Source organism: Notechis scutatus, chromosome 6 (genome assembly GCF_049901735.1).
Source record: "Notechis scutatus isolate UNSWTSFEM ecotype Mainland chromosome 6, rNotScu1.2, whole genome shotgun sequence".
NCBI classification, from domain to species: Eukaryota; Metazoa; Chordata; class Lepidosauria; order Squamata; family Elapidae; genus Notechis; species Notechis scutatus.
The window spans coordinates 39,787,473-39,814,613 of NC_142014.1; the positions used below are offsets into that span (position 1 = coordinate 39,787,473).

Sequence of the window (27,141 nt, forward strand, 5' to 3'; positions counted from 1 at the left end):
ATTACCTCAACACTCTGCAGCAGGCTATAGTTCAGCTAGAGCTAAGGAGATCTCCTGAATAACCATGTCAATCATCTGATCTCCAATGAAGTGGATTTTATCTCATTCATGACAAAAACTATGTTGAGAAATGTACTGTATTTCTCCTTGTCTGTGGTATAGAGATGAAACAAAAGCAACATCATGGGAAGATGACATTTAAAAAAAACAATCACCAGGGCACATTTTATACTCTGGTTTTGTAGATGAGCTTACAGTGGTTTAATCTCAGATGATTCCACCTTTTAGAGGAATAATGGTAGAATGGTACATTAATCATACTGAACATATAAAAGGGAAGCTTATGCCAGTGTTGAATGAAAGCAGAGACATGATTTCACTACAGAAACTTCAGACATAAAACCAACAGGATTTTTTTAAATATAAAATTGAGACAAAGCTAAAACTAACAATGTGATTCACAAGGAACTGTATCAAGCAGCAACTACCGGTATTAGCTTCTCAGTGCAAGTGTGTGATTTTCAAAATAACCACATATTGAGCTATAGCATTTATTTATTTTAAAAATGTTTTAGCTCATAATCCAGTAGTTTTTTTAAAAAATCTGGTAGCCTCCTAGGATAGTAATTTGAACCTATTTGGTGAATAATAAAGTTTAGAAAAAGTGCAATAGAGTCTGCAACAGGAAGTCTTGCAGTGGTTTGGGGATAGTCTTAAGGTATCTCAGGTATATGTGTCAGGAAATGAGGTGATCACCCGGAAAGAAATCTCAAAATGCAGACAGCAATTTGTCATGTATTTTTTAAAAAAAGCATGCAATTATAAATGTGTGGTTTGTCACAAACACTACTGCCATCATGTGGTGAGTCCAAGTACATCCTTTGTATGGGAAAAGTACAACAGAATGGGGAACCACATTCTTCAAAAATTTGTATTTGAGAATAAGACAAAAGAAACATTTTATTTTTGTTTCCAGTTTCTATAGGCATAACAACAAAAATTTAGTCTTGATAAACACTAGGAGATTTTGGCCTCATACTGAAAAGCCTTACCTTACAAAAGTTAACCAATTTAATTAGGACTTTAGGTCAGTGAAAAAATTTAAAGGAGTGAAACATATTAAGAACATCTCTCTCTCTCTCTCTGCTTTTTGTCTAAGTTTTTAAGGTATTTAAAGACCAGCTATAGTCTTTACATTTACCAGATTTCTGTTTATAATGCCTCAAAGAAAGACCATGTATTTAGCTTGAAATACTTGTGTTCAAGTTGTGCAGAATTATAGCAAGGAATCTATGCAATTATGTGATATGTATTTCATCTAATTACCAAAAGACAGTTATTACAATGAACCAGAATCAATTGTGGCCAAGAGGAGATTTATTTGATATTTTTTTATTCATATATATATGAATAAAAATACCCGTGGGAAAATACTTGAACAAAGCTGAATACCATACATGTAAGTACCCGCGAAAACTCTCTCTATACACACACACACACACACACACACACGGAAAAGGAATTAATTAAAAAACTAAAATATTTTTTGCTGACTGAGAAAATCAGTACAGAATACTAAGAAAATGAGAGGCGTGAATGTGTAGCAGACAATCTTTTAGTTGTGTTTAAGTTAGGATCTTGGAAAGATAAGGATACAGAAGGAAAAGGAAACCAAAATGAAAGTAAAACACCTGTAGGAAGAGATAGTATAAATCTCATATGTCAAAGTAGTACAGGGGTAGATTATTCTCCCAACAGAATGAGTGGGAAGTATTCCTAAAGAGATTCTCAGTCATCCAGGTCATGGTTGTCCCAAAAGTAGTTTTTCAAAAGGCAACTGGACTTTGTTTTTCTTTGAAGATGTTTTGCTTCTCATTCAAGAAGCTTCTTCAGTTCTTGAAGAAGTTTCTTGGATAACAAACATCTTCAAGGAAAAACGTCTAGTTGCCTTTTGAAAAACCACCCTTGGAGGAGGTAACATATCTTCCTCTTCTTTTCTCCTCCTCCCCTTCCTCCTTGTATCACCAAAATGTCATAACTGCCAACAAAAGGAGAAAGGATGCAGAAACTGCATAGAATAAAATAAAAATAATTATATTCCAAATTACCACAGAAATCTGAGTTGTACTAATGGGAAATATGTACAAAGGATGTTTGATGGAATTATGAAGTGAATAACAGTCTGGTAGGTATGGGAGTCTCCAATATGAAAGCCATATTTGTTTTTCTCAGACATGGAAGTAGAATCTTTTAAAGTGCTTCTAAAATGCCTTTGGTACAACCTATGGTGACTGAGCTTAAAATTTCAAATTGTTAATAACTTCAATTTCTGTTGTAATCAAAGGCCATCACTCTTTTTGGATGAACATTCTCCAAAATCAGGTTGCAAAATGTTTATGAATAAGCTACAGCAATTAGAAGCCAGCTGATTTTTCATGCTATCAATTGTTAGCTATTAATTCTCATAAAAGACTTGGAATGGATGCTTTTTATTTACTGTATTGTTTCTTATATTTATTATATTGTTTGTCTTTTTATCCAGTTTGGTAAACAAATTGTACACTGAAATTGGTTGTGTGGATAAGGATCAAAATTTTAAAGAAATATAAATGGTTGACAAGAAAATACTGAGAAAGCTATCACAGGCAAAAATCAATGACCTTGGAAAAGAATGAGGTTTAATAGAAGGCAATATAGGATATATGAATGTGGAGGCAAAGATGGTTTGCAAGGATAGAAAGGTATGGAGAATATTTTGGTGGAAATTAAATTTAGATGTATTTTTTAAAAATTCCATGTTGCAGTAAAACTGCTTACCTTAAAAGTGGATAGCTCAATAGATTTGTCAAGTGGTCTCAGTTGAAAATGATATCCTTCAATCAGATCTGAGTGAAGCCATGCTGACTCCAGATCTGATAGCCCTTCAAACTATTGGGGGGGGGGATGGACACATTTTAAAGGCTTTGTAGTAGCCAAGTGGTAGTCTTCCTACCTTAAACATTTACAATTGATTTCATGAATCCAGATTAATTAGAAACTCAGTTATTGTGAATGTTTAAGGACAGACAAAAATGTAGAATGTTTATCTTTGGATATTTTTTAACAAGAAGGAGCTGATTTGGATTAGAATAACAGATTTATCTTGATTTGTATTGTTTTCTGGATTTTATATTGCATTTCATTATTTCTCTCAGGTGGTTCAGGAATATGGGAACTCTCGGGATTAAATGTGTGCACTAGCTCTTTCAAACCAGTGTTTTTTTAATCAATCCCAATTCCCAAAATATTAAAAACACAACTTCTTAAATGTTTGGCTTTATTTTTATTATATTATAAAGATTAGTTCTATAACTGAAAGTATAAAAATATGCTCCCCCCAACAACAGTGTGTGTTCTTAATAGTCTTATACGCAGAGTGTAGCAAGGAACCTAAGACAGAAGTAATTTTTGTTCAGTGAAGGAAATCCATAAGCAGTTGTAAAGTTAATATCAAGATAATAAACTAGCAGTGCAATGTTATAAACATAAAGCAGCTTTACATTGTAAAACACACACGGCTTTTAAATACAGGAATAGCACCTTTTACATAAATTGAGAAATGTAAACGTGGTATGTAGATTCAAGTATATAAGTTATACATACCCTCCCTCCCAAACTCTTGCGTACCAGAACATGGTTTTAGAAGCCCTGAAATCCTGCAATTTAGTGGTGTACACATGTCCTTGTATCAGTCTTAAGCTATCTTGAAGCAATTTTGCCATAGCTTTATGGGAATAGTTATTGCAATCATAATCATCTCAGCATCCTATTAAGCAAGGGGCTCTTGGTCACCAAGCTCCATTCCTGCATTTCCGCTTAAAAGAAAAATCTTGCCAACCCTGGATAAAAGGAAGCCTCAGTGTACATTTCACCTTGCACTATTAACCTGGCTCTAGATTTGATTTGGCTTTCCTTCTCAGGATATTTATAGCCCTTAGGATCCTGCTTTTTGCTCATAATATGTGAAAATCCTCAATCGAACAGTTAGAAACCGCAAGACCAGCAGAGATTGTGTTGCTGGTATACTTAGGAGAGAGTTAAATAGTTCAAATGCGGAGGAATTTCCCATCTCTTCCTAGGAAATGATGCTCTTTACTCGTTCAAATGTTCATGGTAGCATTTCACAGGTGTTTAGGCCCCCAGATCATTCTATTCGCATACAAGAGTTTTGAATAAAGAAGCTGTGCCAGTGAAATTATTTCACTTTCAGTTTCCTTATTTAATGAGTTCAACATAGCCAACTTGTCCAAGAAGCAGGAAACCTGAAAGGATAGTCAATTATGAAACAAAATAAAACAATTGACTTTATATCTGAGAGCTTTAACCCACCCTTAAGTCTTTCTCGGTACTATAGGGGTACTGCATTTTTTGTCTGCTAACAACAAGTCTATTTTGAGTTGTCTCCTGCTGCAGTAACTGGGGGAAAAATCATTCCATTGGGCCATACTTGAATGCACACATATGTACCAGGATAAAGGCATATAAACCTGCAAATTCTGTAATGTAAAGTATTTTTAAAATTAACAATAAATCTTCCAAAGTGATTTTACTGTTGAGATTTAAGAAATGTAAATCTTATCAAATACCTTCCATGTAAGGTTCTTACTGATTTAATGTAACAGGAAGTTATTATATTCTCAATTTCAGCTCCACTAAAACTGTTCATCTTTAACCTCCTTTTGGTAACATATCCCATTATTCAAAATTAAACACACTAAAGCCATAATTCCTTCTAAAACTTAATGAAATGGTAGATCAGAAAATGTGTCTGACCTTAAGAAACATACATTATGAATTCAAAGTCATTCTAGGTTAAAAAAGGCCATTTACTTGATTATAAACTCAAAAGTAACATGATAATTTTTAAAATCCAGTATCTGTGCCATTTAAGGTATTTTAATCCATTAATTTTTTGAACACTATAGTAATTATTTTGTGAATATGAATTGCCCTCAAGTGTCAATTTCATAAACTTGTGGATTACAAGTTTATCCTTCTGTTAATTAAAAAAATGGTGCATTGATTAATTTAACTCATATTTAGGCTGCAGGTCTTCCATCTCCTACATATGTTCCTTCTGACCTCAATGGTCACTCATGCCATAAATACTGTGCTTAAAGTGTTTCTTAATGAACATTTAGGAGTATTAATTGTGGAATTCATACAACTATACAATACAGTGACATCAGTCAAAGATAATTCTTTCAGTTCCTTTGGCAGAATTGCAGTTAAGATGAGCTCTGTGTAATGCTGTAAAAGAAGTCCTGGCTCAAGAATTGCAGCTTCCTCATATATTTAAACTAGGGAAGAGCTACATTTTATTGTAAACATTTTAGAGGCTGATGATTCTTGAAACAACCTTTTGCCTCTACAATTTTAGGAAAAAAAAAGTTTTTGTGACAATTACTAACAACCTGAACATTTTGTGCAGGAAAAAAGCACAAGAGAAAATACGAAGTTCATTAATACAAAAGTAAGTTCACAGTTATTTTGGCCTTAAAGTAATCTATGTGAATACATTCGTTCATTACTGTAAATTAGGCTTTTTCTTAACAAGTGCAGGAAAAAGTATACATCTGTCAGTCACATTCAAGCACTCTGCAAAAGTCTGCTTTGCAGTTACAAATGTAACTTGATTAAATCGATCTCAGAAGACTGCGCTGTTCTTGCTGCCCTTCCAGCCAACCCCCCTTCAACACAGGATAAATAGAACCCTTGTACAGAATGTCCCCACTATTTAAGTGCTAGCCAGCCCCCCCTCCCCCAAGTTTTGGACTTTGGGTCACAGTTAAACTTGCTCATCTCTTTGATACATTTTTTTTCAGCTCTGGAATTAAAATGTTTGTGTCTGCATAATTAGAATTTTAATCAAAATTGATATTTACACAACTAGGGTATTCATGAGGGAGAAAGATAAGTAATGGGCAAATGCACAGTGGACAAATGTACCTATTACCAATATTTTCTCTTTTTAATGGAATAATTGGGTTTCTTTTTCGGTAATAAGCAGAGACTTTCTTAGCTACCCATATTGCAGTAATGGGCTGGATTAATCAGAGCTTTTGCTGGAGATTTCTAATCTTCTTTGAACAGAACTTGATGTTCTGCTCTGGTTGCCTTCATTTTTCCGCCATATAATAGTATCTTCTAGACTGCCAGGTGTCTTGAACAATGTTTCTTGAGTTGTTGGACGCATATTCTTAGGAGTTAGTGGAGTTGTAGAAGGCTATGTATAAAATGAGACAGTACGACTTAATAGAGATTTTATATATCATCTCATTCCCACTCAACAAAACTTTGAATATTGTAAGAAAAAATAGCCTTGTAAGAAATGCTCAGTCCCATACTAATGAATGCAATGCTGATTTGTTAGACTTGAAGCAATGGAAAAAAATTCCTACTAGAGAAATTTATTTGAGACCATACTCTGGTGGTAGAACATCTTCAAAGGCAACTATTTGAAGCTCTTGTATTAATGATATTAATAAAAACATTTCCATTGGACAATTGCAAAAGGCTACAGTGCTTGGATCCACCAATATCAATATATATTACATTCTTGGGAAGAACTATGTCCATATGAAGCCCAACACTAGCCAAAGAACTGGAAGCTATGATTTCAGTGTTGTAAATAGATAATGATAGATGGATAAAAATGCTAAATCCAATCTAAACATATAGCTGATTGTGCAATCAACCATGATAATAATGTAAGACTGTCTTCAGCATTGTGGATATATATGCACTGCAGAATGCATGGATTTAAAAATGAAATATTTCAAATCTACACAACTAAGTTCAACTTTTGGTCTTCATATAGCAATACACTTAGACTTTAGAGCTTTACGGCCCTCTCTAAGCAGTTTACAGAGTCAGCATATTGCCCCCTACAATCTGGGTCCTCATTTTACCCACCTCGGAAGGATGGAAGGCTGAGTCAACCTTGAGCCTGGTGAGATTTGAACTGCCAAATTGCAGGCAGCCAGCAGATGTAGCCTGCAGTACTGCACTCTAACCACTGTGTCACCATGGCTCATATATGAGTAATCACCTGAATGGAGGCTTTGTAATAAAAAAACTTCTGTTTACAAGATAACAAAATACTTAGCAAAATACTTAGGTGGCAGATATGTACCACAATTTTGGAAATAATAGTATCTAGCTTAAGTAGAATCAATAGTATTCTATTATATCTTCTTATGAACGTTTCCTACTTGCTTTATAATAATGATTCCCCTTCTCACCTGTGGTAGATTCAAAAGGGCGACTGGATGTCCCATGCAAATTGATGAGTCTGTTTTAACAGAGTTGCAAGCAGATCCAAGGAGAGGATTCAGATGTACAGCTGAATGAAACTGCTGGTGTGGTTCCAGTGTAGGCAACTGTGATGAATTTGGAGTTAGCACAGTAGGGGTCCCAATGAAAACAGGAGTTGTAGAAGTCAAGCCAGGCATACTAAAATTCATGCAAGTGACATTTGGGAAAGAGGCAGAAGATGAAGAATGAAGTTGGCTTGTTCCTGCTGAGGAATAGATAACAGGGAATGGTGCCAATGCAGTAGATGGAACCATCATACAAGGAACATTAACTGAAGGCAAGCGGCTTGAAGGTAGGCTGACTGGAGCAGAGGCTTGGTTGGTGGGAAACAGGAAATTTAAACCATTTAATCCTAAAATAAAAGAAAGAAAAAGATACCAAATACAGTAAAATCCTGTCTTGTCAAGGATAAAGACAAAATAGCAATGACCTGTAAATTTTCGCGTTCAAAACGTCGAGCTCAAAATATCATTTGAACTTCACTGAATATCACTGGATGTGTTTGAGCCTTCTCAGAAATAACAGAGCTTCAGGCATGGTTGTGTCAGAATTAGAACACTGCTGGAAGTGTTACACTGAAGTGTATCAAGACATTCAGTTATATATCTGCCATATTAAGTATCTATCCGGACTTTTATCATTTTTTTAAAGGATTGATGGCATTTTATTGAAAATCTCTCTAGGAATTCACGGCTGTTGTGAAAATATATTTTATCTAAATGCCAAGTTAACATGCATGTTTTCAGCTTAGCCCTTACCAGCTGTAGGCTGTACGTAGAGATACTGTGGTAAAAAAGACGGTTTGCTATTTTCCTGAGAGCTTTGTTCCTTTTCTTTCAAGTTTTCTTTTACATCTTTATTCCTATGTGATTCTTCAGGGTGCTGGGTTTCTGTTATGACAGTTTCCAGGATTTCAGAAGTCCCTGATTCGAACTGAAAGCCTTTCTGTTGGTCAAGGGAGCTGTAGTTATTGTCTGAAGAAGCAGCAGCTGGATGGCTGGTTTTCTAAATAAAAAATACACAAACAACCTCATCTTGGGATATACATTATTGTGTGAGACTGCCACAAATACTCCGGAACTAGTTGTGAAAGGTTAAACTGCTCCTTTAAGAGTCTTTCTCCTTAACTTTAAGGAAACTTTCACAGAGTGCTGGACCAGCAGGAGTTAATTCATAGAACATGCAGAAAGGACTAAGAGCCAGTATTCCCTTTCTAAATAAAAAAACAGCAAAGGCAGTCACCATAAAAAGACTATGTGATATACGAGGGAGATGGAATATACTGTTTCATAAATACAACAGCCATCCTTTCAGATGACTCTATGAAATAGTTTTCTACAGGTTCTGAGTTTCTCTCACCTTGGATACAACTAATGAAAGGGGACCATCACTTTGCTCCAGGCTTTGTCTTTTGGCTATAGGTGCCTCTTCAGATGGAGCTGCAGTTGGAGGTACCCGCTTGCACAAGTTAACTGGAGATTTGGCAGTTTCTAACGAACAGGGGGAAACGTGGCCTTCTGTGTCTTCGCTTCTTTTTTCTGGAAAATTTGCCTGTGAATGACTTTCATGAAGTTTGCCACACAGCATATAAAGGGATGGAGATGGCAAGTAAACAAAAGGTTGGCTGGGGAGTGCATTGGTTTCCCCAGTCTCAGTTTTGGAAGCTGATACAGCAGATGATAGTACATTTTGATTGTTTATTCCATTTGGTAAAGACCAATGTGATGCAGCTGAGTTGGTCTTTTTAGGAAAGCAAGGGAAGACATTAGCACAGTAATCTGTATCTTCTGGAACAGGAAAAACTGAGAAGGAAGAAATGATGCCCAGATTTCTTGCTGCTTCAATACTTCTATTAGAAAGATGAAGGAAAATAATTAGACCATCAAACTATTTCCATTCTAACATCACCTTTGTCAAACAGCTTTGGATGCAATCCAAACATCTAGAGGTTTAGATAAATGAGACTATTTCATTTAGTTTATGATGGGAAGAAGTTATGATGAACTGAAAGAGATTCAGATAAGTAACAGTTAAGCAACAGAATTAGGCTTGAAAAGGGCTTCTGGTAAATTGCAGGCACAATGTGAATTAATATACCTACTAGTAGAACAAATCAATTCTTTCACACAATGGTTAATTACCCTAATTAAAAATATCTCATTCATACATTACATTTTTATGTAATTGACGTGGTTTCTATATATCATATAGTTAGAAGTAAAATATTCTAGGAGTTCATTTCACTCTAAAGTCACTTTATGTTATGATATATGGCTACAGTTCTCCATTCAATGCTTCATCAAACATAGACATCTGCCCTCCACCAGTAAATAGATGTAGATCCCTTTCCACAGTAGATTATAAACAAATTTAATACAGAATGTTATTTTTTTATAAGACATCAGAATTGAATTTCTATGTACCTTTTATTATCTTCCAAATTCTGGCAGCAAACGGATGCAAGGTTTATCATTTTGGAACAGTAATCATCTAAGGAAAATCAGAAAATCAAATCAATTATCAATGTGTGATCATAATAGATTTTTTACATCTACCATCTATTATCTCAATTAATCTAATCTATGCCTTTTTTAGATAAACATTGGGAACATATAGAATCTCACAATCTCTTTGGTGAGCTCCGTCATTAAGGATGAAGAATACAACATTTTATATATATTTTCTAGACTTGTGTTTCTAATGTGGCATTCAAGAATGCCAATACATTCATAAACATTTCCGCTTTTGATCCATCTGACTTTTTATAATTTAGGAAACATATTTTAATTAGAGAAATTTCAGATTCCTGCATCCATTTTATTTTCATGAACGTCTCTGGGCCGAGTAGTTATATAAATATGTTTAGAAAATAGAAATAGTAGTTGACCACTCCATGCTTTATTTGGAAATATGTCCAGTAACCTGAAAAAAGGAGAAAGGTAAACAAAGATAGGATATAGAATTGCAAAGGGAGAGAGCTGGACTAAGGTGATATACATCAAGTTATGTTACTCAGGTCAGACATTTTGGAATCAACCAAGTATTTGATGAGATGCCCATAAAATGCCCTCCCAGCAAATTTCCATTTGTCCATAAGGACTCCAAAATCTGCAAATCATCATTTTACAATTTATGTCATTCTTATTATCATTCACTATCCTTTTGAAATTTCAAAATTCAATTTCTAGTTAATTTCTCCCCTTTTCACAATTATCACTCCATTTCTAGATCAGTATTCATTATTCATTGTTCAAATTTGTATGCTGCTATAATCTGCAAATATAGATATGTTGTTCCTTTATCTGTTCCTTCTCTTACAATTTCATTCATTCAAAATCATATGCTAAGACAATTTGAAATGTTCAGTTTAGGTTTACTAAATACCCTGTTTCTCCAACAATATGGCCTCCCCCAATAGGAAGTCCCAGCATGTTTTATAGGCATGAAATGAAATTAAGCCCCTCCTCCCAAATTAAGGCCTATATTAAAACATGCGAAATGGGGGGAATGGTGGGGGGCTTGCCGTTAGGAAGTACTTTTGTTGCACACCCGGATATAGTGCTGCCTGTGTTGACCCCGATACGAAGTGCCCCACCAACGCCGAGGTCAACATCCAAGCTGTCGCCGCCTGCCCGAAGATGCAAGGGGGAGAATTAAGTCACCCCGAAAAGACGGCCTAGCCATTTTTTCAGGGCTCAAAAAAAAAAAAAAGACCCAGCCTTATTATATGAGAAACACGGTATCTAGAGAAAAGTATCCATACATTTTACCTCTATTATTTAACTAGTACATGTGGTTCCTAGGACACTCCAACAGGGTTTGAGACAATCCAAGCAGATTACAAATTACAGCATGAAATGGGAGTTTCAATGGCTTTGTTCATCTCAAAATTTGTGAAAAATTCCACATCTCTATGGTTGTTATACTCCTGAAAATTCATACAATACTACATAATATGCTGTTTCTTGATGTGGTTCCTTTATGAACCTAGGAAGGAAATATAGACTATTGCCCTTGAAGTTGCCCTGTGCTTCATTGATACTTAGGCAGCTTACATTAGGACTGCAGAAACAATATATACTTCTTTTCCACCTCCAAGTTCAGCAGTAGGAGAGGATTGCTGATATTTGCCATGTCATGCTCACTACCAAAGGAATGGTCAATACATGGATCTTTCTGAAGCTATTGCCTTAGCATTCAAAATAAATGTTCCATCTCTATTGCTCAGTCTCATTGTATCTAACTTGAGTGGAGATTTTGCATCTTAAGATATGTAAAATACGCAGTTCTCTCTAAGGTCTGCACCTTGTGTGAAGAGGCAGTCATTATCCAAAGTTCTAGTCCTGCCTTAGATATAAAGCCAGTTGTGGGACTTTGGGTCAATTACTCTATCTCAGTCCTAGGCTAATTTGAAGGTCCAAATAAATAACATTATAACTAAGAATTAAAATCAATCAATGGCGGGGTTGGTTGTGCTCTTTGAACTTGAATGTTTGCTTTTAGACATTTCATTGTCCAGCTAGAGAACATCAGATGATTATGTTGCCCAGTTGGGTAATGGGATGTCTGCAAACGAACAACCAAGCTCAGATAGCACCAAGAATTCCAAAGTTCAATCCTGAGCTGCAAATATTGTTTATTAATTGGTAGCTTAATTTTAGTTTATAGACAGAAACTGTGTTACACAAAAATAAACACACATTTAGCTATTAATCAAAAGCTATTAGAAGAGCTAAAATGCTTGTCCCAACATTTACCTTGCCTCTCTTTGTGTGGGCTGCTTGGTTCAGAACTAACTTTCCTCTTAACCGTTTCAGAAGGCTGAGGAATACTGAAAGAAGCATGGCGTGACAATCGATCTTTTCTGTTAGAGCAAGCTTGATGTGGAACACGGGTTGGCCTTTTCACTTCAGTCAGAGTAGCACAGGTTCGAACTTCCATTTTTATATCACCTAAACAAATACACTCATGTTAAATTGGTTACTCAAAGGAAAACCTACTTTATTATTTACTAAACCATGAATCCTGTAGCAAAATATGTAGTTGCTTTTTCTGCTACATTTTCTACAAGGGAAAAAAATGAACTTTCCCCCCCTCTTCTAGCAGTCTTCTTACCATAATTCATAGCTCTGCTTCCTATTTATTTGCTGATCATATATAATAGTAAAATTACTCCTTGATTTGCTTCCGAATGTCATTGACATGCTAGCAACTTTTTTAATAGAACTATATTTACTGAACAGTGTGTTTACATCATCTCTCCATATCTGTTCTGTCATGTTTCATTTAGAGCTTTCCATATTAAGTATTTATATGTTCACAAATTATTCCCCCCTGATATAACCTTGGAGTATCACATGGACACTAAACCAGTCAGATTAGTAAGTAGATACTTGGCAAAACAAAATCATAGGCAGAACTGTTTTTCTATCACCTTATAATGCCTGTTGAATTTTTTACAGGTTTCTCTGGATATCATCAGTTTTGTTCATAAATCTAACAACTGATTAAGGCTCTCTGAGAAATGACTTGTTGGTAATGCAAAAATAGAAAAGTACCATTATTTCCAGTGAATTCCACAGGTCCAATCCATTTGAAGGCTGGCTTACGACCTCTTTCTTCTGTTACATGCACTTTCTTGATGAGCCCAAGACTTGTCAAGACATTCGCAATATCATATAGTCTTCTTACCTTTGCTGAAAGGAAAACAGCTTTAGTTCAAATGTAGTGAACTATATGTCCTCATTCGTTACATATAAATCTAACAAATTAGAAAAAAAAACACTGTTGCCGAAAAGCTAAAATTATGGGGAATTGGCACAAAGTAAAATGTCCTTCAAAATGAATAAATAAGTGGATAGAACTTCAAAAAAAATATCAATAACGTATATATCAAGGGTGTCAAACTGGAGGCCCACGGGCTGGATGGGTCAAATGCAGGGCATACTCACCCCAGCTTCGTGAAAATGTCATGATGTCTCATGGCAACATGATGCCTTGAGTTTGACACCCATGGTCTGTATTAAAGTTCATCCAACTGTCATCCAACTGGATGCTTTTGGACTTAACCTCCGTAGGTTTTAGTTTAGTTTTATTGACAACAAATTAGAAGCACAGCATTTTGTGAGAACATAAAGCTACTATTTCAAGTAATACTACTTTTAATTTTTTTAACATTGATTTTAATCAATCGACTATACACTATTTGAAAAATGTTAGTATCTTAGTATCTGACAAGAAATGCCATACTTATTTTGTGAGATCTCATTTCAGTAAATATTACAATTATTGCTGCATAACAAAGTTTGAAAGAGGTTTTCTGGTATTTGTACATTATACTTATTTCCAAGTTGAAATTGCTCCAAAAATATTTTAAAAAATTATATATGTTCTCTAGTTCTGCCAGTATAACCTTTTTTTGCTGACTCAGAACATTCATTTCCAAGTAGTGATTCTTACTTTTAAACTTGCTGTGATCAGCAGTATCCTGGCTTTCTTCTATCAATATTTTTGCTGCTATGTCAAGAGTGACTATCTTGGTCTTGGAGACAAGGAACAGCATGACAAATTTCTGGCTCATAATCCTCAATGACTTGTCCTTTCTGCTGTTTGCAGACGCTGTATTACAAACAAAACCCAAGTCTCAACATGTTGCAATATTAACAGCCAAGAAAATATTATGAAGACTTATGGAAGAAATAGTGAAAGAAACAAAATCGTAGTTGAAAAGCATGTTTTTAATGAACAGACAATAATTGCCTATAACAGATGGATAGCTGCACTTTAACTATCTCCAGGACAGATGAAAAGATTATAAAATGATATCTTGAACAAGTGAAATTGGAATGATTATTCATTAGGATAATGAATTAGCACCTTGTCATTTTCTTGCTAATTCCTCAACTCAAACATATATTTCTCTGTGAAAAATCTTCATTTCTTGAAGGAGGATCTGAAGGTGCCCATACTTGTTTAAAAACATGAGTTCGTGCAGGCATGATATTCCCTTCTGAAAAAAAAATCGGGCCGGCCAAGAGACCCCCACCGCGTGCCAAGAAATCGCCCGCCCGCCCGCCTGCCGCTCGCCAAGAAATCGCCCGCCTGCCCGCGCCAAGAAATCGCCCGCCCGCCCGCCCGCCCGCCGCTCGCCAAGAAATCGCCCGCCCGCCTCGCCCACCCCGCCCGCCGCTGCCAAGAAATCGCTCGCCCGCCCGCCGCTCGCCAAGAAATCGCCCGCCCGCCCGCCGATTCCCCAAAAATCGGAATTCCGATTTTAATCGGAAAAATATCATGTCTGGTTCTGCTTCAGATCTGAATTGCTGCACTTCCCTATTTTCCATCAATTGTACCAGAAGATAGAAGCATGGTATCAAGTTATGAAGCAATAGCCATATACTATATGGCAGGAGTGTCAAACTCAAGATGCCTAGATCTGGCCTATAGGGCCGGCCTGGAAATAGCAAAGGATCAGCCCATGGTGCCTCTGCTAGCAAAAACGGGGCATGGTGCCTCTGCTAGCAAAAACAGTGTAGCCCCTGTGCCCTGTTTTCACCTTGAACGGCCTCCTGCAGCACTGCCAGCCAAAATGTGGTGGTGGGGACCCTCCAGAGGCCTCCCCTGGCCTGCTATAGGTCAAATGGAGCCTCTGTGGCCCTTTGAGTCTCCATTTGGCCCTCCGCAGGCCTCCCCCGGCCTGTTACAGGTCGAAATGGGGCCTCCGTGGGCTTTACTGTACTTACTTTTCGAAGAGCTCCAGAAGAGGCTGACTAATGTGGTAGAGAAGCCAAAGTCTTTTACTCAGAAGCCTGTGAAGCTATAAGAACATGAGATGTAAGGAAAACAGCTTTCCCCATCTGAATAAAAGACCAGCTTCTCTGCCATGAAGACCTGCAGGCTTAGTTTAATCCCAGTCTGATAATCAGCCTCCTGCTTGCTGTTGACTGGCTAGTTCGAATGAGCAGCTTCAGGGATTGGGCCTTGGCAGCCAAACAAGGGGCTTGCAGTTTAGCCCAATGAGACAAAGGAAGCAAGCTTCTCGTTGATTGGCTGCTACTGCTACCTCAATCCCTGAAGCTGTACTGAAGCAGGAGGCCTTTTCTACTACCAGAGGGCTGATGACCCCAGGGCCCCAAGCCAAAGCCTTTTACTCAGAAGCTGGCGAAAATGTTTTCCTTAGATTTCATGTTCTTACAGCTTCACCATCATCTGAATAAAACACTTCGGCTTTTCTGTCAGTGGATCAGCCTCTTCTGGAGCTCTGGAAATCTTCCAAAAATAAGTAATCAATGGGAAATGGAGCAAGTAAATGGAATCTGGAATGCTGGCAAAGCAGGCCCTGTCTGTGGGGACCCATCGGGGCAGCATGGAGGACAGCAATTGTGAGGACCTCAGGGGAACATGAGGTACCTCAGTGGATTGGTAGAGGCCTTGGATGGCCTGCTCCAGCACTAGGCCCTGCATGTTCTTCCCCACTCTGAGATACCTCATGTGCATTTAATGACCTGCATATTCGATTAACAAATGCATTGGGTAAAGCAGGGAGTGATCACATTCATTTAATGTGATTCAAACAAACGAATCCTAGGGTTACAAATGTAAATGGCAGGCTCTATTACATTCGTAACTCCAGGATTACCTCTGTAATGAGAGTGAGTGAGGGTCTCAGAGAAGTCCTGCCTTAGCACTTGGCCACCATGACCAAGCCTTCTCCCTCCGAATTCAAACACAACCCTGATGTGGCCCTCAATGAAATCGAGTTTGACAGCCCTGCTGTACGGGTGCAATTTGAGGGCAAAACACAATAGTTGTTTGACATGTGATTGACTACTTGAATCTAAAGAAAATGATTAATTTGGATCTAATGATTTATGTAAAATGTAAAATAGAAAATTCTGCACATTCTTCTTATATACATTTTTAAATCATTGCTAGTTCTCTTCCTTAACTTACCAGATGGACAGTCCGTCTCTGAGAAGTCAAGCAATTGTCGATCTTGGAAATCTACAAAGCTTTCTTTTTTGTGTTCTCCAAATCTGCACTCAAAGTCAAGTTCTTTCTGCTGGAAAGAAGTCATGAGCTCTTCATATTTTTGAAGCTCTCCTATTTCTTGGAGTTTTCTCAGAGTCTGGCTCAAACTGTGGCGACCATGCCAACAATACTGATTCTTAGCTACTCGGCTAACAAGATCAAGAGATTCCAGGACATTCACTATATCATAAATCCGCCTGCGTTCAACTCCTAGATGTAGAAAACCAAAGCATAAGACAGAGAATGTAATCAAGGAATTGTAGCAATAAAATTTTTGAGAGAAAAGACAAATGAAGGAGTTTTACTTCCAAATGCAGGATCCAAATTTTTTCTCCTTAGCATTCAACACCTCTGTACATAAGGACTAACAGAAATGTTAAAATTTTCACAGGCGCCATTCCTTGATACTCCGCCTTCTTGATCCAAATCCCCGGCGGATGGTGGCTGCATCCTCCTTGATTTTTCAAATTTTTTCTGGAGATCGCCTATCCCTGGGCGGTTTCCTAGTTGGGGCCGTCCCCTTTGGAAGGAAAAGAATCCTTAGCATTCAACACCTCTGTACATAAGGACTAACAGAAATGTTAAAATTTTCATGAGATTGTAATTACAATAATTTATATAAGATAAAAATATGGTAATGTGATAGGAACTTTAGGAACTATTTGTGGCAGTATAATTTTTAAAAAGTACTGTTAAGTATTCTGCACTACTCAACAGAATGCGCAGAAGATGCATCAGAACATTTGTATATCATAAATTGTCCTCATACCACTAATACCAGTTGCAAGAGAGAGCTACAGTCAATTCTAGATTATGCCTTCATATCAAAGTGGCATTTTGATTTCTCCTGGCCAAGAACTTGTAAATTCAGAAGATCTGGCAGTGATGCTATTTATGTCAATAAAGGTTTGTATCATTGATAAGAAATGATAGGGTATCAAAAACTACAGAAGTTAATGTATTTGTGCACATTGTGAGGTAGCTATAAATATGAAGGTGCAAATGCATTATTCTTCCTTAATAATAACCATGCACAGGACTGCATTATAATCAAATGATGAAGATCCATTTTCATTTAAAGATACTCATTTGCAATTCTCTATTGAACAATTCTCTATTGTATGTAATGTGAACAATTGGTGACACACTGGCTCCATTTAAAATGTTATATTCTAATATGCTTGTATGAACAAGGAATTATTGATCCATGAGCAATATCCTAGAGCTCTTTCAGATTCCGTACCAGCTTCAGCTTATTAAAGGGCTGCCAATCCTGCTTAATGTTTCCAAGGGTAGGCACTAACAATATCTTAGAAGCAACTCATAATTTCTAAGTTCAGATATACATATAAATGTAAACATTGAAAAGAGTTTAACAATTACTGCGCAGAAAGAATAACAATCCAAAATCTAAGAGAAAAATAACAACCAGATTGTGCTAGAGCTCATATTAGGACTGCTTTCAGGAATCTGAATTCATTCCAGTGAAAAGAAATTTTCAAACTCTATTTTTTCTTCCAACAGCAAAACTGTCTAATGTTCCTTAGTGAAAAGAGCGTGAGCTCTGAGATTTATTATTATAAGAGGATTTAAAATGTCTCAGTCTTGTAAATGCTCATATATTATCATGGAAAAACAAATATATAGATATTTGTAATGTTCAAAAAGAATTATGCAAAATTGAATAATACTGTTAGAGATAAGAAGACTAGCACTATTACCTAGCAGTAATGAAACTTTAAATACTATTATTACAAGTAGCAGCAATAGTCACTCCTTGTTTATGACTCGAGTCTTTGAAAAGTTTAAGATGATTCAGCTTGAAATATATATTGAGACAGGTATTATTCTTGAAGTTCATACTGTGTCAATGAAACTAAGTACTCAATTGGGAACCAGTAGCATATTCAGTTTCTGAGACACCTGATAACACTATTTAAATCTTGTCAAATCTTTAAAAAGAAAACTATCCTATTTAGATTATACAAAATACAATAGGTTAAAAAAAAACCATGATAGTTATATGGAGTTATTACCATTTACTGTTATTTTATTTCTTTTTCCTGTTGTATTTTTTACTTTTTAAAAAAAGTACTCACTATATGGGGATTTTTTTTGGCATTGATGTATTGTATTCTAATTATTCTTGGGTTCCTGTTTTTTCCCTTTTTGTCATTATTTTATAAGTAACGATAATAATAATAAAAAACAATTCAACTGGGAACACATGGCTTTGAAGCTGTGGTATATAAACTTACTATGTATTCTCCATGCAAAGATTTACATTTGGGATAAAAGCATTCTTTTCTGTTTCACTATCCGTGAGTTGAAGATGGTTGAATTAATGTGAGTTTGGGGAACTATAAAAAGTGTCAGTTGAGAGATCTGTAGTTACTTTGCCTTAATAGCAGATCTGGGGGATATAAGTCTTCACTGAAAATAATTTACTGCTCTTAACATATTTTTTGAGGCTTCATTCCTCATTATATTTTTCGTTAAACTTCCTACAGAAGAGAAATAACTTTGCTATGCAAAACAACTATTTTAAGGCAATATGCTATACAAAATGAAACAAAGCAATATAAATATATGAGGTCAAAGTTACATCAATGGTCTAGTACAGTGGTAGCTAACCTTTTTGGGCTCCTGTGCCAAAAACTGCGAGCGCGCCAGCATGCCCATACTCATGTGCCAGCACCCAGAATGCAATGCACGCCCCCTGCACATGCGCACGCAATCCCCACCCCCACTGCACCTGATTTTTCGGCTGGTTTGAGGCCTTTTCCGGCCTCACAGGGGCTTGGAAAAAGCCTCTGCAAGGCTTCTCAGGCTGAATTATAGGCCCGTTTCATCACTTCCGGTATTACAGGAAGTGACAAAAAGTGACTTTTCAGGAGGCCAAAAAAGGCCTCAAACTGAAAAAAAATCAGCTGAGACACAGGCATGGGCAGTGAGGTAAATTTGCATGCAGCTCGCGTGCTAGCACAATTGGCAATTTGTGGAACTGATCATTTGGTGACAATCAAAATATTCTGCAGCACTATTGCAATGACTCCTTCCCAATCTTAGAATTATACATAATGAAATAATTTATTTCATGATTTTATTGATAAAGTATTCTGAAGGCTAAAGTTTGCATCAAGAAATAACAAGATATGAACTGAATTGGCTTCAAACATGAACCATATGAAATCCCTCCAAATAAATTTGGAAGTTCTATAACGGTTTATAAACAAATTAGGTGATTCACATTTTAAAGCAAACCACTCATTTCATATTTTTAAGGTATTAGGTGGGTTGAAATAGTTCAGTTTACTGCTTGTCTAAATTAACAATGCACTTATTAATTTTAAAGCATACTAAAATTCACACTATATAATGCATATTATTATGTGTTTATGTGGAAGGAAGATGACGTGGACTTAAGAGTGAATACATGCCTGTGAAACTAACACCATGAAACAAACTGATCTGATACAGACTCTTTCAGCTAATTCAACTGATTTTTTTCTACTGGAATGCGTTTTTGGATCAATTCCTGTGAAGGAATCACTTGGCAGCATTACAAAAGCAATTCAGCAGCACCTTCTGTGAAAGCTAAATAGAACACATGCAAATTACACAGTAGTACAATACATTTAAATAGGGCATATTTACAGCACTATGTCTGATGGACACACATTAAGGTCAATATTAAATTTATTAGAAACATTCATTTTTTTCAACCAACCTCATTTTGCCCGTATACATACCAAGGCTAGAAGCCACTTCATCCAAAGAAATTGTTGTTTTCTCTGCTGATAAAGGGTAACTAGGATAGCGAGCTAAAAATTTTTGGCACAGCAGTCCTAAGCTTTTCTGTTTTCTGCTGGGTCTTTGCTTTTCATATTCATCTGCAGTAGCGTCATCTGCAGTATCACACTAGAAAACAGAGAGAATGTTTCTTTATGGCCATCTGTTACATTATGCAAAAGCACTAATTACATATAGTTGTTCACTAATACACAGACAAACTATTAAATGTTTGAGAAATTCATTTCTGAAAGCTAGATAACTTGCATTGCTTTCTTGTTACAAACTGTATTAGTATTCAGAAAAATATAATTTAGAATTATTATAATTTAGAAACATATTACCATTCTTCAGATATGTTCTACTTATAGTTTGAAACTAAACCTTGCTCTGGAAAACCCAGGGAGAATACTTCAGCTCTCTGAGAAAGAACTGTCAACTATTCTGGTATTCATATATGTTTTCTTTCCTCTGTGGAAGCTTCTATGTTACACGTTTTCAGAATTGTCCTCACTAGAATGAGTGAAGAATATTTTTAATTCAACTGGTTACTTCTTTTGGAGCAACTGCTCAAATATTTCCAAGTAGGTCTAAAGTTTAGGGATCCACCCATTTTAATTTAGACCACTGGTTGCCAACCGGCGGTCCACGGCCCACTGGTGGTCCGCAGAGAAATGTTACTCCTAGAGCACCCCCCAAAGCAATTAATCCAGGCTGCGTGGGAACACAAGGCTGTGCTACCCTCATGGCCTGTGGAATCCTCCCCGCCCACTCACTCCTTACCTGGCAAACTTGCCTGCTAAGTTGCTATTTTTCCTCCCCGCTGACCATCAGCTGTTCTGCTGTGCCGGGAGATTTATATTAGCTAAAAAGCAGGAAATTGTTGCATTTCTTGCTTTCTAGCTAATCTTTAGCTCTGCTTTTAAGCAGAGCCAAACCTTCCTTAGGACTGAAGCTGTTATTATTCAGTGCAGGTAGCCAATGACAGATAGATAGATCTCTGAATAAATCTGTGATTCTGTGAGCAACTCAATCTGCCTGCCTGCTTTGCAGTAAAAGTTGCTCTTTTTTATAAAAAAACCCCAATATTTACATACATAGTGTGTTGTGAGTTAATTTTACGAGTTTGCTTGCAAGCAAATTTTATGTGATAGACTCAGGTAGCCGATTGTAGAATCATAGATCTCTAAGCGAATCTGTGATTCTGTGAACAACTCAATCTGCCTGCCTGCTTTGCCTGATTTTGGGTAAAAGTTGCTCTTTTTAAATAAAATATTAACACAAATATTTATAATATTTACATAGAAGCCATGCCCAACCAGTCACATGACAACCAAATCGCACCATGCCCACAGAACCAGTTGTTAAGAAATTTGAATCCCACCCCTGCCTCTGTGTTTGTGTGTGTGTGTGTGTGAGAGAGGGAGAAAGACAGAGAGGTTAGATCAGATCTCTCTCTCTCTCTCTCTCTCTCTCTCCCTCTCCCTCTCCAATGTTAGCAAGCCACCATCAGTCAAAATTCATATTAGAAGTTCCCGGGATTTAAAATTATGAGTTTGGTGGTCCCTGAAGTCCAAAAGTTTGGCGACAACATATACAGCATATTAACTTGTTTTTATTGACTGTTCCTGCTCATCTGCCTAGTCTCATATCCATATCCATCCATCCATATGTATACTACATTACCAAAATTATTAGTTAATCTATTGGTAGATATCATGAGACACTGATACAACATAAACAGGGATGTTATGGCAAGCTGAGATTTTAAAATGAGGAAATGTTTCCCATAATGTCACAATGCAGGCTCTACCTTTTACACACTTGCATGCAATATTATTGAAGTGCAAGTACTAAAACAGGGAGACCATGCTGGTCAGACAGTTCCTCATGGGAAACATAGTTAATGCATCATAGGAAATGTAGTTATATCATGTGGTCACATCTGTAATCCTGATTGGTCACTGAATTGACCTCTACTTGGGTTGGGGGAAGCCTTTGTTCATTCCTTGCCTGGACCCAGCAGCATGCTGGATCCCTTGCTGTATCATTATGGGATGAAGATAACCATATTTTCACACTATGAAGATGACTATACAAAGATTGGATATTAGATGAATCTCAACATAACTGTGAGTTATACCTTGAGGATGCCTATTACAATCCAATAAAGAAACTTTGTATGGAAGCCTTTGTAGAATTTATCTGTCTTTATCTTCAGCCAGAAAGTTAAAGACAGAACAGTGAAAATATGCGTTAATCTGAATTCCTATCCATAAGTAAAAATATGGATTAATCTGATATCCTAGGACAGTAAAAAGATGAGTCCGATTTCCTCTTAAATTAGTGAAAAAGAAGCTTGATTCTGACTTCCTCCTAAGCAAGAATGAAGTTGAATGAAATCCTTTCAAATCAGACTGCGACAAAGGATTTAAACCCTGAATCTTCTTTCTCTCTCTGAGCAAGAAAGTTAAAAATCCTGTTTGAATTACTGGGAGGGGCCAGAAATCCCCCCATTTGCAAGAGACAAATAAGTAGCATCACCTCTGTCTCTCTCTGCATCCTTTGTGTGCAACCTTTGAGACTGTTTTGCAAACAAGAGGCTGATTTGAGTAAGCTGTGTTATCTCCTGGCTCTTGAGTCACTAAAACAAAGAGTTGATTCCCCTCTGTTCATCTGGAAGAAGGAACTCGTGCCATAAAGGGGACCTTCTTTACTCGAATTTATGATGGTAGTTTCCAAGCAACAGAGTCATAAATACTTTAGATTGGCTTTGCAAAGGACTGAGGGGAAGGTATTAGCAATTGAAAGATGGAGATGAGCCATTCCCATGGAAACCAGTCATAAATTCCTTTACTACTCTGTCTGGAAACCAAGCCCCCCCCCCCCCCCAAAGAGGAATTCTGTCTCTGAAAAAGCTAAAAGAAAGTTGCCCTTCTATGTCCTAACATCTTTGTTCTAAACTGGAGACAAATCCTTAGATGAATTTAGCAAGAAGTCAGCCTAAAGTCTACACCAAGAAAATGTTGCACCAGCGTCTTCCAGAGGTTGCAACACACACCCTAGTGGCCAACCAGTGTTGCACCAGCGTCTTCCAGAGCTTGCAACCCACACCCTAGCAGCCAACCAGTGTACTGTACCAGAGTCTTCCAGACCTCGTAACACACTCTAGCGGCCAACCTGTGTACTGCACCAGCATCTTCCAGACCTCGCAACGCACTCTAGTGGCCAACCGGTGAATTTCAACGGAGTCTCCTAAATTCAGCAACCCACTTGCACCGCAGACCAAGGGCCAAGCAGTGAACTTCATCGGAGTCTTCTAAATTCAGCTACCCACTTGCAGCGCACCCTAATGGAAAAAAGGGGAATTGCACGGAAAATGGCTAAATTTTCCAAAATTCACCTTTTGCCAATTTAAAGCATGGCAGCATCTTCAGCCCTGACAGATTTCTCTGATGTGCCAGAAGACTCAAAACCCTCCCCACCCGGGGGTTGGGGGGGGTGCTTGTTGCTGCTGAGGATCTGCAACACTCCCAAACGCAAGATGTCTCTCAAGAAAATCCACACATTGCAGAATGAGCTAGATGACCTTCTCGCACGGTGGAGATACAGTGAAGGTAACCTCAAATCCATCCAGTCGAGGCTGGGTGACTCAAAGCTCCAAGAGCACATACATTGCTTCAAGGAGTTAAACAAGGAACACGAGGACTACGTTCAGAGACACAAAGACTCCCTCCAGGCCGCACTCCATGACGCGCTACAGATGGAAGAAATGTCGAGAAAGAAGGCCACATCTGACATAGCCCCTCGATCACACGTTGCCTCCTTCTACTATTATAAGAAAGCCTCCTCCCTTCAAGCCAACTAGATCTCAAGTAGGTTCCAGTGTCTCATGGCAATTCTCAGCCGCTAGCTCTTCCAATCCTTCCAGAGCATCCTCCCGTCGCAGTAACACATCTAAGGCCTCAAAAGCAGCAAGTTATGAATGAGCTGTAGAAGCTCAAATCAAAGCTGCAGTAGCAGAGGCAGATCTACGTGCAATGACGGAGGTGACACGGCAGAAGGAGGCAGTAGCAGCTCAAGCAGCAGAAATGGCCAGCCAACAGGCAGAAATGGCCAAAGCTCAGGCCCAATTGGAGTTGCTTGAATGACAAAGGGAGACGGCAGCAAAAACAGCACGGGCCACAGCATTGCAGAAGGTGGCCAATGACGCCTCACTCATCTTCAACCTTGGAGAGTTGGAAAAAGAGAGCCCAGATAAATGGGTCAAGGCTGTGTGGATGAGCAGTACTCACTACGACACGAGTAGGCGGAACCAGCATGGTTAGTTAGCAGTCTCCAAAAACCAGGGGATCAAAGGGATGAATCTCAACCACAGGATCTAAACATTGGTCAAAAAATTGACGTCGTAAGACCTAAGACTCGAGATTCCATTCCCCAAAACAGCAAACCTACCCCAATGTCTCACGACCTGCTAGGCAAGCAAATTAGCCCACCAGTAACAACAAAGATTTCTCAACAGGTAGGTATGCAAGCAGCCACAATTGGCACACTCAATCCAAAGGCAAAAGAGTTCCTGCCAGACCCTCAAGGCAACTCTAACACAGATGTATGGCAAGACAAATGTGGTACCCATACCCGGCAGCAAGAGAGACTACCTGCGTATGTGTTAAAGGATCACAACCTCCTCATGAAGTACTCTGAGGAGAACCATGAACCGTCTATGACACATACCTTCGAGCCAGAATGCCATGCCTACGAGGATGCTGCACCAAGGGATGATCTGCCATCACAGAGGAAACAGAGAACAGTCACCACAATGGGGAAAGCTGGACTTAGCAGCTAACGGTGTGTATAAATTTAACGACAAGCCAGGCAGAGAATACCTACTGTGGAAGCGTGTTCTCACAGGTACCATTCAACAAGAAAGCTACGTCCTGGCGAAGAACTTAAATTTCTGTTGGCATGGCTAGGACCACGGTCTGTTGAAATAGTGTAAGACATTTACTCATCCTTACTAAACGATCCAGGCACCGCACTGAAACAAACGTGGGATGAGCTTGATCAGAAGTATGGCGATTCCACATTGATGGAATACTCGCTCTTAGAACGACTTGGTGGGTCACCATTCTTACACAGCTGCGAACAGCCAAAACATGTTCTGACATACCAGGACTTGCTTGCCTTGACCAGTTCATAATGCAAGAAGCAATCATTACCAAACTACCGAAAGAGATACTGGAACAATGGATTGTTTTGTCTGATGCCTTCTTGGCCACGAACCAAAACAGAGAACCACCCTTTGCCCTTCTTGAAGAATTTGTTGCCCGCCAAACAAAGTCCTGCAACAGCCATCGAAACCTCTGCCTCAGAAACAGCTATCTCCCAACTGACAAAGAACACAACTGAAACTCTACACCTTTCAAGAGAATAGCACAAATCGCAAGAGAAAAGAACCTTGTGGATGTACATAAAACGGAGATCACCACAGACTTTCACCAAGAAGCTCCACACCAGACCGATCATCGACCTAGTGTTGCTGCGGAGAAAGGCTATATTTGAAGATTGAACCTCAAGCTTTGCATGCTTTGTATCTACCTCATTGCATTGTTTGATGCAATATTATTATTTACTGTTTATCTTAGTTGTTTACTTTAGTTGATAGTTAGTAGATAGTTAGTGGAATTTATAATTCCAGGCGGGGAGTGTGCTGGTCAGACAGTATATAGTTAATTGGGAATTGGGAGCTGTCCCCTTAAGTGAATGCCTCATGGGAAACATAGTTAATGCATCATGGGAAATGTAGTACATGTCATGTGGTCACATCTGTAATCCTGATTGGTCACTGAATTGACCTCTAGTTGGGTTGGGGGAAGCCTTTGTTCATTCCTTGCCTGGATCCAGCATGCTGCTGTATTATTATGGGATGAAGATAACCATATTTTCACACTATGAAGATGACTATACAAAGATTGGACATTAGATGAATCTCAACATAACTGTGAGTTATACCTTGAGGATGCCTATTACAATCCAATAAAGAAACTTTGTATGGAAGCCTTTGTAGAGTTTATCTGTCTTTATCTTCAGCCAGAAAGTTAGACAGAACAGAGACCGATTTTTGACGCCAGCCCACTAACAGTGCATATCTATGACAGTAAGTGGTGATTGCTAAAATATCATTATACTAAAAGTGAAGCTTTGGCATGCTAAGTTGATTCATTATGTCAATTATTACTGGGAATGTTTCAACCTGGTTCTAAATTGATGGAACGTTTTATGACCTTTCTTATTCTTAAACTTTACCAGATAGAATTTTTATTGGCCAAGTGTGATTGGACACACAAGGAATTTGTCTTCTATACAGCATTATATAGCATTCTATGCAAATTAAATAAGAAACAGTAGGCCCTGGTCATTGGTTTGCACGGGGGGACCTGCAGTGATACAAGGGAGAGAAATTAGAAATACAGGAAGTCCTTGATTTACAACCATTATTGGGATTGGAATTTTGGCCATAGATTGTTGCAGTTGTAAGCCAAGGCATCATATCACCAGAATTGAAGTTTTGACAGGTTTTTTATGGCAATCGTTAAATAAAGTATGTGGTTAAAAGTCCACATCCACATTCCTGAATAGGATTTTTCTGCTGGAAATTGGCAAAAAAACAAACTCCAGACACAAGACGATGAGACGGTGATTGTAAATATGAGCTGTTGCCAAAAACCAAAATGAGATCATATGACTGTGGGAGAGGGGTCACTTTACAATGACTGGAAGTGCTTTGCAATCATTTTAACTTCAAATAGATATTAAATGACTAGTCATAACTTGAGGATTATCACTATTCTCAGAGACAAAATTCCATGTTTTAGTATCATAAGAAAGTTATCAAATCTTCACCCAGGGCTCCTGCAAAGCATTTAAAGGCTTAAACTCCTCCCCTTTCATTTTCTTGAACATTTA

At 37.9% G+C, this 27,141-nt stretch overlaps 1 protein-coding gene across 1 annotated transcript in view; it reads right to left on the reverse strand.

The window, feature by feature from the left end:
* Nucleotides 1-3,332: 3,332 nt before the first annotated feature.
* Nucleotides 3,333-27,141, reverse strand: part of E2F7 (E2F transcription factor 7) — a 34,852-nt gene continuing 11,043 nt past the window's right edge. The window contains exons 4-13 of the mRNA XM_087968022.1: nt 20,136-20,304; nt 16,306-16,593; nt 13,816-13,974; nt 12,915-13,052; nt 12,114-12,308; nt 9,780-9,846; nt 8,716-9,205; nt 8,115-8,361; nt 7,284-7,708; nt 3,333-6,265 (exon numbers count right to left, since the gene is read on the reverse strand). Coding sequence (XP_087824148.1) covers nt 6,089-6,265; nt 7,284-7,708; nt 8,115-8,361; nt 8,716-9,205; nt 9,780-9,846; nt 12,114-12,308; nt 12,915-13,052; nt 13,816-13,974; nt 16,306-16,593; nt 20,136-20,304 — 2,355 coding nt within the window. The 3' untranslated portion in view covers nt 3,333-6,088. The remainder of the gene's footprint in view (nt 6,266-7,283; nt 7,709-8,114; nt 8,362-8,715; nt 9,206-9,779; nt 9,847-12,113; nt 12,309-12,914; nt 13,053-13,815; nt 13,975-16,305; nt 16,594-20,135; nt 20,305-27,141) is intronic.